This window comes from Bicyclus anynana, chromosome 10 (assembly GCF_947172395.1).
Source record: "Bicyclus anynana chromosome 10, ilBicAnyn1.1, whole genome shotgun sequence".
In the NCBI taxonomy this organism is placed as follows: domain Eukaryota; kingdom Metazoa; phylum Arthropoda; class Insecta; order Lepidoptera; family Nymphalidae; genus Bicyclus; species Bicyclus anynana.
Window position 1 is genome coordinate 799,671 of NC_069092.1, and position 12,318 is coordinate 811,988.

Here is a 12,318-nt window from a genome sequence, read left to right on the forward strand (position 1 = left end):
AATAATGAGGGAGGAACTAAATTGAAAAAAATCTGCGGACACAGTACATAAAACTTCTAGAAAACCAACAGAAATGCAACCTTTCGTTGTTGCCCTTGTATTTAGTTTAACATAATCGTTATTGTCAGTCCATGGACTTCTACTGAACAGGCTACTGCAGGACAGGGCTCCTGGCGGTGTTAAATTCATGAAATATTGTTAGGTAGGTACTACGTAACATTAGTTGCATAAATAAAAAATTGTTTATAATGAACCTTTTATTAAAATTTAACACAGCTGATAGCAATAAAACAAATTAAAACTACCTATAAATCAATAACTAACAAAATAACTTAGTGCTATCTTACTTATTTACACAATATCTTTCTACACCAGGTAGGTACTATTATATGACTAAATATTAAACGGATTCGATAAATAATATTTTTTATTCTACTTGACTTGAGCATGAATTAAAAAAAAACCATTATAAAAATTTAAGAAATTAATTTTACAATTAAATTTTATCGTAAAATTACAGTATTTGTTACCCTAGGCACATATCATCATCATCATCATTATCAACCCATATTCGGCTCACTGCTGAGCTCGAGTCTACTCTCAGAATGACAGGGGTTAGGCCAATAGGTCCACCACGCTGGATCAATGCGGATTGGCCGACTTCACAAACACAGAGAATTGAGAAAATTCTCTGGTATGCAGGTTTCCTCACGACGTTTTTCCTTCACCGTTTGAGACACGTGATATTTAAATTTCTTAAAATTCCCACAAATGAAAAGTTAAAGGTGCATACCCAGGACCAAATATGAACACACACCTGCCGGAATCAGAGGCAGAGGTCATATCCACTAGGCTATCACGGCTCTTATATAAAGGCATATATATAGGCTGCAAAATTACCTTTGATGATGCAATGATTTAAAGATGTAATACTGTGCGCGAAGTGGCACGAGATCCAAATAATAATAATCCTCTACACATACCTTCATCGCATCACAAAGAGAAATACATTAAATTTAAAAATTTGCATATCAGTCCACATAAGGGAACAAAGTGAAATTTTGTTCCCCGATTTCTAGCTACAAAGTAAGATTTTCCGAACTGGTTCTATAATATGTCATTTGTTATTCATTATAATTACATACAGAACTCTCTCTTCGACAACATATTCACAATATCAATATCTTAATTCTAGATCATAATTATCTAACTATACTAAAAATCGTAGGTCGGTAGGTAGGTCGTATTAGTTTTGTAACAATGATTGTTAGATTCTATTGTTACGTGACTTAGCTCTAACGGCTGCTTTATCGATGTATTTATGCGATGTCATGAAATAGTTGTTATTTAATTATTAAATATATTAGATAAAATATAGTTTATGGCAGCATGATTAGGATCACCAACAGATAAATAATATATTATCTAGCTAGATAATACAATCTACTAGTTCCAAAAAATACAAGAAAACTATTTTAAAATTACAGTTCTAGCTGAAAACCACAAAGTAGCGAATGTAATTTCTTATCTGAAACTTGTGCTTCATATTCTTAAAAGAGAATCTTGTGGCCTAGCTTTATCCAGAGTGTTACTTTTGTAACTATAAATTTTAAATGACAATATAAAATCTTATTTAGTTCACTGATTTGGCTTTTTGTCTTTCGGAAGGTACCACGCGAAAATGGCCGAACCTGGAATAGAAAATATGAAATAATTAACATAGTATCAATATTTAATGAATATTTAATATTTAAATTAGTCTACTAAATGAGTACCCTAAACTGAAGAACTTTTAAGTAAGAATGAAGAAGAAGAAGAAATACTTTATTGCATAAATAAAAAAATCATTTAAAATAAATATTTTAAATTAAGATTAAGCGTGCAAAGGCGGCCTTAATGCTGTAAATAATCTTTATCAGGCAACCCCTGATGAGTGGATTAGCGAAGAAAGAGCGAATTAAAGGAATTATTAGTGAAGGAGATAAATGCAAGGCACGTCTAGGTTCATAGCAAGTGAAAATACGTGGTTTATTCCAGGGAAGAAACTGAACTGAAGTAACTGAAGAACTGAGAAAGAAGAATGACGAATTATTAGACAAAATTACCGGACGCTACAATTTTGTGCACCATTTTATGTATAGTACCTATATGGATTATGAGTCAGAACTCTTTCCTGGAAATAATTTGCTGTCAAACAGCAACAATGTGGTCTGTATGTGTTCTGTTTTATATAGATACTAATGAAAAAGGCATTAACGCCCCAAGTAACAGACATAAGGCAACGAAAGAAAGTCCAGTTCTGTTATAGGCCGTTTGCTTTTAGCAAGGCCAATTGCTCATCAATCATATCATATAAAACAAATAAATAAGGCACTTACTGAACAGTAGGACCGACCAGACGTAGAACGTAGCTTCGCAATTGGCATTGATCAGCGCTCCTATCGCATTGACTCCGAGGAATGCGCTGGATCTGCCGAGCATCACAGATAAGCACGACGCCATGCCTCTGTAATGACCAAAGAAAATTGTCATCATACTTACTCAATTATTATTATCTAAAAGCACCATTTTTTATTTTTGATGGAAGCTATTCTTCATCATATTCAACTTCACGTCGTAAGTAACGGAAACCAAAGTAGGATTGTCAAAATAATTTCTATCAGGGTCATAATATCATGGTAGAAGAGGTATTAAAAAGGTTATGATTTAAATTTGTATACACATACAAAGGCTAAAAGAAAATGATTGGTCATGGTTGTTTATAATCATATGGATAATATCTTACCTCAAAGAAGTAGGATACAGTTCCACGAAGTAAACACTCAGGATGCCCATAGAAAGCGCACAAAGAAGGAAGATGAAGAAGAATATCCCGCCAGCGATAGGAATTGCTACCACGTTGAGCAGAATAGCGGCGAGCGCAGACATCGTGATGATGAAGAGCATCGCCAGTCTTTTGCGCGACCCGCAGGTGAGGGAAAGCACCAGGTTGACAGAGCTGGCTAAAGCACCGTATGACATTGCAGACAATAGCGTTGTCTCCTGTATTGTGTCGTTGCATACTTCTTGGACGATCTGGAAGCAAATATCTCTATGAATAAAAATTAATCAATAAATGCTAAGTGCAAAAGTCGATAATATTGGCAACAATTTAGCTTCTATTTTTCAATATTTCTTGTTATTTCATCTTGCTATTTACAAAACGTAAATGTTTTAATTAAAATTCCAACCATATGTCACCATACCGAGGGCTTGGTCTTCTTTATATAATTAACTAACTAGTAGCGTAATATACTATCATCATCCATATTAGACTGGTGGCATGAAGTTATTAGATAGGGATTCTACATTAAGACAATACCGAGGTGCCCACAACATAGAGCGCTTAAGCTGCGACTGCTGCCACACAAAAGCACGAACAGGTGCTCAAAATTTAAATGTTGGAGAAGGCCTATGTCTATCGGCAAGAAGTGATACTTACAGTGCCATTTCCAACAACAAGGGCACTGGCAGCGGAGTGTCGTATGACGGTGCAGAGGTTCATGCCACTGCCGCCGCCGGACTCCAGCACGGAGAACAGGTTGTTCATGATGTACGGCAGCCAGAGAATGAAGCCGCTACCACTGGAGACATAAATTAAAACTGTTTTAAGCATAAATTCGTTACGCCGAACTATCATAATGCTGAGACCTGGAAGATCAAATCAGACATGTAATTTCGTCATGTAACTATAATTTGAACTTACGTCATGTAGATGATGGTGACCAGGTAGAACAGCTTGAGTGTAACAGACAGCAGTGGCGGCCGGAACAGTGCCGTGGTCTGCTGCCACATCGCTTTCAAGATCGATTCTTCGCAAGTAGACTCCTCTATTTCGTAGATCAGTTTCTTAACCTACAGAATATTAAGTCTGTCAGTAAGTAAATACAGTAGAAAGATCGAGATATGCTCTAAAATCAGTTTTTCTGAAGTCTAGTCAAAGAGAAGACAACAAAAATATATTGTTTTTATGTTAGTACTAACTGGGAAGTTTTCTGTGCTCTCTCCAGAGTTGCAAGCGTAAATCTTCTTCAACACCTCCAGAGCTTCCTCAGGCTGGCCTCTGGAGATGAGGAACTTGGGGCTCTCGTGGAACAGCTGCAGCAGGCAGGCGGTCAGGAAACACGGCACCGCCATCACGAAGGCGAGGAGGCGCCAGGGCCGGTACACGATGCCAAGGAAGTTGATCGGGTAGGCAAAGTTGAGAGGCAGGATTGGGTACGCAAACACTAAAATACAAAGTAAAACAAAAAATTGATGACACTTATAATCAATCTGTATCAATTTTGTACATGTAATATATTTCCAAAATAACTATCGATAGTGATTGTGAGGTGATTAGTGATCGATACTGATGCCAAAAATGCAATCAGTAAAGTTTTCTTCTGTCTGTTCATCTGTATGTTCGTCATAGAAACAAAAACTACTTGACGGACTTTAATGAAACTTGGTACAATTATTCTTCATACTCCTGAGCAGGTTGTAGCATGTTTTTCATCACGCTACGATCAATAGGAGCAGAGCAGTGAAATAAAATTATGGGAAAACGGGAGAAATCACTCAATTTTTACAGCGATACTACTGTAAGGGCTGGCTTAAAGAGATCTAAGGGCAGACAAAATGCGGGCGTCCGCAAGTAAAAATTAAACGTGATCCCTCACGTGTTTTAAAAAAGATTACTGCCAACGAAATTGATTAAATTGCATACAATTATCAATGACATATTTAAAATGAGTATCATGAAGCGTTATCAATCGCGACCACTTACCGGCAACTGTAGCTTGCGAGCACATCAGTGCACAAGTGCAAAGCAGCATGGACCGTCCTCGGGCGCGCTCGGAACAACTCTCGCCTAACAGGGTGTATGCGCCTGAGTTGCTGGCTGAGGTGCTGTAGACAAGTGATCAGATACTAACATTAGTACTCCTCATCATCTAAAGGCCCACAACATCAATTCTATTCATATAGAAGATTAGACCCGCAATGCTGTTATAATGCTGACGTAGGGTAAAAATGTCTGGTGGTCGGACAACTAACGTTAAGAGTGTGCAATATGTAATTTGGTGGTTACAAATGGTTCTTGATCTCAGATTCTGGAAAAGTTAGGAGCCTGATATTTGGGTAAATGATATTTCAAAGTGTTAGCTTCATTATGACTATACAAAATACACAATTTCTAAAACTTTTCTCGATAGTTTATTTTTTGAAAAATACATGTTTTGCTCACATTTTGCTTTAAATCTCAGGAAAAGCAAACTTATTTACTTAAATTTTTGTTTTGTATAGAATATTAGGTATATATCTTGAACATGGCCATTTTGTTTTTCGTTATGTTGTTTAATTTACTTGTTATTAGGTAAAAATGGTTTTGGCGCTCACGTCATAAAATTTGCGTCGCGCGTCAATCGCTCCGTGCTTTTCACTCACGTGAAAGTCATAATTTGGCGTCTCGTTTGCGCTTCGAATTTTATCCATATCGTACCGACGCGCTGCGCGCTCTTAAGCTGTCAGGTCATTATCATATTTGAATGACTGAGACTGTCTGCTTAACGAGGTGTTAAGTTTGCTACTTTTTCAACCCATATATGCAGTATCATAAACGGCGCGAGTGGCGTGTTGCGACGTTTGTGTTTTTTTTTTATTCTTTACAAGCTAGACCTTGATTACAATCTCATCTGATCTTCAGTGATGATGGAATCTAAGATGGAAGCGGACTAACTTGTTAGGAAGAGGATGAAAATCCACCCCCTTTCGGTTTGTACACGACATCTTACCGGAACGATAAATCGCTTGTCGGTACGTCTTAAGCCTCCCATTAGCTAGACCTGGACCAATTCAGAAAACCTCAATCGGCCCAGCCGATATACTACAGGAAATATGCCAGTAGCGGCGTTTTGTGGTTGTGGCCTGTGGCCCGTGTGCGGAAGGAAGCCCTTAGGCCTTGAAAATTTGTGTAGATGGTTTGTGATTGTATTAGGGGTCTGGTGATGAAGACGAAGGAGAGTGAAGAGAACTCCTCGACGGTTCACAGTAGCTACCTTGTGTTTGGACTTGATAAATTAGTATTGATGAGAACTTTCCACCTAGATGGGTTGTCACTGTATTAAGGGTCTAGTGATGAAGACGAAGGATATAAAAGTACATATACGAGTGGATATAAAAGGGGAGTGAAATTTTGTAAATGAGTTAAGGTAGTATTCTCAAAATTGGGGTTGTAGGATTTAAGTACTTATCATAAAAAAAATAACGTTTCAGCTAATTACTTATCAATTTTTGTTCACACTCCGTAGGTAACACTAAAAATGAATTAGAGTTAGAGTTATATAAAATTATTCAGTTATATATAATTTTAACGCGAATGACAATTACGCGGGTGAAGCCGCGGGGCTAGTAATCGATAATATCTACATAAAGAAAATACAAGATAACTTTATTACTATTGTATTTGATTATTTCAGGACTGAGGACGTTAAATAATTGCAGATAACTAGAGATAACGAGAGATAACGCACGAGGTAGATGACGTTTGTTTAGGATCTACTCTGGGAAATACGCTAAATGTAAATAATGTCTATTAATAGAAGAATGGAAAATGACACTTTTTTGTTAGCAACATACATAGATAGATTTTATCTAAGAAAATTTGCATTTAAGATCTTTTATCTAAGAACATTAAACAAGTATTTTTTTGTATTCATAATAATTAAAGGTAATTCTATTATGTTGTAGGAGTTTTATTTGATATAGGTGAACACAATCTCAGACAGTTAATTTACCTAGATAACATGTATATCTCAAGGTGGAACGGCTTGTCTAAAACTCGAAAACGTCGATTCAAATATATTTTTTTCGTTTTCTTTACTTTAACAGAGCTAAATTTTCGGTGGCTTAAAGTAGCTATTCACCAAAATGGCTACTTCTTTTTTACCGACTTTTACGATACTTAAAATGAACTTCGTCAATTTATATGATCAAGATTCAAGGATATCGATTCTTGACAATATAAATTGATGATCGATTAATGATTATTATGATAAAACATAGGAGGAGCCGTGATAGCTCAGTGGATATGACCTCTGCCTTTGATTCCTTAAGGTGTGGGTTCAAATTCGGTCCGGGGCAACTCCCGTTTGCCACAAAATGTGCATTTTAAGAAATTAAACGGTGAAGGAAAAACATCGTGGGGAAACCTGCATACCAGAGAATTTTCTTAATTCTCTACATGGCTGGCTGGTGGGAGGCTACGGCTGTGGGTAGTTACCACCGGCAAAGACGTAACGCCAAGCGATTTAGTGTTACGGTACGATGCCGAGTAGAAACCGAAAGGAGTGTGGCTTTTTATGCTCCTCATAACAAGTTAGTCCGCTTCTTAGATTGCATCGTCATTTACCATCGAGTGGTATTGTAGTCAAGGGCTAACTTGTAAAGAATTAAAAAAAATGTGAAGTCCGCCAATCTGCATTGGGCTAGCGTGGTGGACTATTGCCCTAACCCCTCTCATTCTGAGCGGAGACTCGAGTTCAGCAGTGAGCTGAATATAGGTTGATAATGATGATGATGATGATGCTATAACATAGTACTTACAACGTAGAAGACACAAGTTTGAGCAGCGCCATGATCTCCCAGCTGGGCGCGAAACTGCTGAGCGCCGCGAACACGAACCCGACCGACATGGACAGCACGAGGGTGAGCCGCCGGCCCTTCGTGTCCGACACGTAGCCCCACAGCTGGGCGCCGAGAACCACTCCTGGGAATACGACAATACAAAATTTAATTTTTTTTTTGTAAATCAATAATATGGTTGAAGAAAGCGTGGATCATAATCTGGAAACACGATGAAACATTGAATAAGCAAGAAATGATTTTGCTAAAATACTCTCTGTGAGTTAATTTAATAATATCCCTGAGGATGAGAGTAGAGCGTGGTTACTTTTTCTGTGTTACTTTATGGGGTTATGGCCTAGATACTGACGATGTGTTGAGTTTTAAGCGTTTGAGGTGTGGAGTTGCAGGTGGATTCTGCAAACATCATGGAATGATCGTGTATGCAATAATAGGTCCTGGTCGAACTTCATGTAAGTTCACTGTTTCAGTGCCTAGAGTAAAATTTAGCCTTAATGATTGCTAACCTCCGATACTAGATGCCTCTAGCAGAATAAGAAGAAATCAATATTTAAAATTTTAGTAACGATTATTGATGATTTTCCATTGTGATAAAGGTGTGTCTTTTTGCAATACTCAAAGTTATTCTAGACAATCCACTGCTATGAGTCAATTCCAGTTGGACGTCGACGTCGAGATGTTTTACACAAATATGGTAAGTGTTTTTACTGTGGGTTTGGGAGGAAGTAGAAGTTGAATGGTGCATATTTTCAATTGTCAAAGTATAAAGAGCCGCGATAGCCCAGTGAATATGATCTTTGCCTTCAACTAGGAGGGAATAGGTTCTTCTCCTGTCCATGTCCATGGGTTGTTATTGAAGGACGAAATTTGAATTTATCTACGAGATATCGTGAGAAAACATGTTTCCCTTAGTTTCGTGGTAATCTTTAGCTAGAGACCCATAAAGTTGATAATTTACCATGTTCTTCCAAGGGTTGCAGCGAAGCTATGCGACTGACGTATGAGGATATGATTTGTTATATTATGCCAAGAAAAATTAAACAAATAGGTTTTATACTTAGACGGTTGAGTGTCTGGACCCTTGAAACTTGCTAGATCCAAAAACCAACTTCGCATTTGGCAACCATAGTTAAGTACTTATCTATGGTCGATAAACATTCGGCCTTTATAAAATGAGGTAGATCAGTCCATTAGTCCGTTGTACGTGTAGTCTTCTTGAATAGAATTGACGTAACGAGCTTTATTTTTCAGTTTGTGATATAGGTTTCTACTAGATCATTCTGGATGATGGAACATTGTAGAGTCAAATTATCCTGAGGATGCTCCGGTTTAGAACAAGGATTTGGTAGTCGGAATGGTTATAATATTAAGAATGATGAGAAAAATATTCAGAAAAGCAGCGCCTTTTCAAAGATTAATTCATTTTACGCTGAAACTATTAATTATTATTAAACGTAATCAGTGAATCATTATATTTCTCACTAATTAGTTTATTGTAGGTACCTACGGTGGATTAAGGCAAGTGTTTGATATCGTTTAGCTGGATTAGCATTATTTCGTTGGGACTCTGATTTTGATAAAGATTAAGATAAATTAGACGATGACAGATTAGGGCCTTTACTGATGGGTATTCCAATATGAGTAGATTTTTGAGATACTTGATAATTAGGAGGGAGATTCAGAAAATTTTTGATTATTCGTCGATACTCATGAATTTACCTAATGGGTTTTAGATTAGACTTAGATATTACATCATAGCCCAGGATACGTGGAACATTTTTACAATCGATTAATATCAAGTTAATTTTCAGTGAGTAGCTTCATTTGATGAGACGTTCAACTTTTTTATTTACGAAAATTTTTGATTCTGGCAGCTAACTGGGTAACCAGCAGTTTTTATACTGTTGCTTAATAATTAGTTATACAACTTAACAGCCACAGTGTCCTACAAATTGCGTGGTACATTATCTCATTCCGACGCTCAGAAATTTTCATTACCCGGTAACCCAGTTAACTCAATATCGACATACCTATAAGAGGAGTAGCAGTCAGCAGCGCCCTCTGCTGCATGCTCAGCTCCAGGTCGCACACCGCCGCCGCCACCACGAAGCTGGTCCCGAACAGGTCCATGCCCATCGCCTGCAGCGTCCAGCTGCATACCAGCAGTAGACCGAAGTTGTATTTGCCGAAACCTGGAATATATACAAAAATATTTTGATAAGTTCTTAAGGGTGATTATGTATCCCTCTGTACGAAGGGGGTGGGGGAGGGGGGGGGGCACCATAGCCATTACACTGGTGAAACGTTTTAATGCGTTCTTAATGTTAAAATGAAGTTATTTGTAACCCATTTTCTAGCGATTGGATATGTTGCAACAAATTCGATTCAGTTCTTTATAAGACAAGTATAGGGGTATGTAGGAAAAAACTATTTAATAATTTCAAATATAAGTCAATGAACATGAAGTGTACTTACATTACCAAATAGTTAGTCACAATGAAATTCGGTAAAATCCTCAAAATGTTTATATTAACTTATTTGTGTATTGTAGGGAATGTGAAAGGTGTAGTAAATTATTATTAGTATCTTAGCAAATTATTTGTTGACTGCTGAAGGTTTTTAATAATAAAAGAAATAACCATGTCTAGAACTGACCTGTGGCATGCAACGCCTCTTCGATGTCGGCGGCATACTCTGGGCTTTGTTTCCTCTCCGCCTCGACTTTCTTATCAACTTTTCCTAATTTCAGCTGCATTTTCGATTCTTCTATTAGTTATTAGGTACCTAAAACAATGCATTGTGTAGTAGTCATACTTATGTTTAAGTTACGTAGGTAGTTAGCAACGATTTAATGCTATTAGATATGTTATGTGCCTACAAAATCACCGCAAAAAATGATCCGAATTTAGTTCAATCCACTGAGCGCACACATGCACAATTTTGTGTTTACTTACAATATTTATTCATAATTCTTTATTTGCAAATTGTTAAATACAGATTATGATATAATAAATGTTGGCATACAATTTGCTACAAAATAGCATGCAAATTTTAAAAAAACTAAATTACATTGTCTATAATACACTATAATTATTGAAATTTACTTAATGACTATGATGTTAAAATTAATAACTATGTAATACATGATTAAAACTATATTTATTATTATGTCCGTTATACGTTAATTATTGTGTACCTATATTTTTTTTACAGTTCCTGAACACACAATTTTTATATTGTAGACAATATTTAGGTATTATTTGTTTAAATAACATTCGTTGTTTACTATGCGACTAAATGAAATTAAGACAATTAGCCACCTTTGTTCGCTTCAGTTTCGATGCGCTAACGACTTATCTAATAGTATAAAATCTTTGATAGTGGGAATAGTATTAACTTCGGTTTGAGCTAATCTCACTATCTCTCAAGTCCAGCGATTAGCTCATGCGGTTTTAAAGTCACTAGCTCCTAGGGTCAAATTCTGGGTCTGACTATGTAACATTGAGTCTTACTTTCTTTCTGGAAATTTTCAGTAAAGAAAAGTCTGGTAGATGGTTAGGTTAGGTAGGTATCTATACTAATATTATAAAGCTGAAGAGTTTGTTTGTTTGTTTGATTGAACGCGCTAATCTCAGGTACTACTGGTCCGATTTGAAAAATTATTTCAGTGTTAGATAGCCCATTTATCGAGGAAGGCTATAGGCTATATATTATCCCCGTATTCCTACGGGAACGGGAACCACGCGGGTGAAACCGCGCGGCGTCAGCTAGTAGCTAATAATGATGATGTATTTAGCAAATAAATAATGTACTTTTGAATTTTAATACCAAAAAGAGCTACTACCTACATTATTATAGGCTCGGGGATGGATTCCCAAATTGAGGAGTTTAAGCTACGATGAATCTCAGAAAAAGATAAAGCAGAGGATTAATAAACAAACTTGTTATCAGTGGCGTGCACTTCATAGCTGCAAAAATGCACTGCCTACCCTAAAGACTCTTGTGTACAAACTTATGTTGGACCACAGAATACATAGTTGGACAAGGAATTTTCCAATTTCTACTCAAAGTGCATACCCTAGTTAAAAACCTAATGCACGCCACTGCGTGTTCTAATGCATATAATTTTCCAATAATTTTAGATACTTATTCCTAAAAAATAAATAATTAAAAAATTTGAGATACCGACTAACCAAAACCCAGCAGGGTTATTTTTAACCGACTTTAATAGGATGTTATTGAGAATAATAACAGAGAATAAGATCCCATTGGAACAAGGTAGTCAAAATAAAATGATTAAAAAAAATGTCATCAACCCACCTTTAATCAGTCTTCTAAATATAAAAAAACCTAAACTAATTTAAACTAAAAATGGAATTTTCAAAAATAAAAATTATTCCACTCAATCTACATGTACCCAGTCTTACAGTTATTATTTTTCTACTACAGTTACTTGTGATCGGAAACTTTTATCTTTATATACTGAAAACTCGAGACGTCATCAGCCGAAGATCAGTTTCGACTAACGCATCTCGCTCGACTTCGCGTGCGTGATTATTTGTTATGACAACATAGCGTCCGCAAAATTGCGACATTTAGCGTAAAGTGGGTAGTGACGTCATAATCCAAAAATATTCCATAACCGACTTAACCTAT

At 36.6% G+C, this 12,318-nt stretch overlaps 1 protein-coding gene across 1 annotated transcript; it reads right to left on the minus strand.

The window, feature by feature from the left end:
- Positions 1-260: 260 nt before the first annotated feature.
- On the minus strand, positions 261-12,103 carry LOC112047922 (synaptic vesicle glycoprotein 2C-like). The gene is made up of 11 exons (XM_024085225.2): positions 11,983-12,103; positions 10,318-10,446; positions 9,693-9,854; positions 7,624-7,786; positions 4,808-4,929; positions 4,024-4,268; positions 3,746-3,894; positions 3,482-3,623; positions 2,786-3,075; positions 2,379-2,506; positions 261-1,691 (listed from the first exon to the last, which is right to left on the minus strand). The coding sequence occupies exons 2-11, from the start codon at positions 10,415-10,417 to the stop codon at positions 1,639-1,641; spliced, it is 1,554 nt and encodes a 517-aa protein (XP_023940993.1). The 5' UTR covers positions 10,418-10,446; positions 11,983-12,103; the 3' UTR covers positions 261-1,638.
- Positions 12,104-12,318: the final 215 nt, after the last annotated feature.

Bases quoted from the DNA above. Each gene is read 5' to 3' on its own strand.
- LOC112047922 (XM_024085225.2), bottom strand. From the start codon at position 10,417: ATGCAGCTGAAATTAGGAAAAGTTGATAAGAAAGTCGAGGCGGAGAGG. The intron at 3,895-4,023 runs GTTAGTACTAAC...AATATTCTGTAG, and splicing joins AGAGCACAGAAAACTTCCCA to GTTAAGAAACTGATCTACGA. The intron at 3,624-3,745 runs GTAAGTTCAAAT...TTATGTCTCCAG, and splicing joins GTCACCATCATCTACATGAC to TGGTAGCGGCTTCATTCTCT.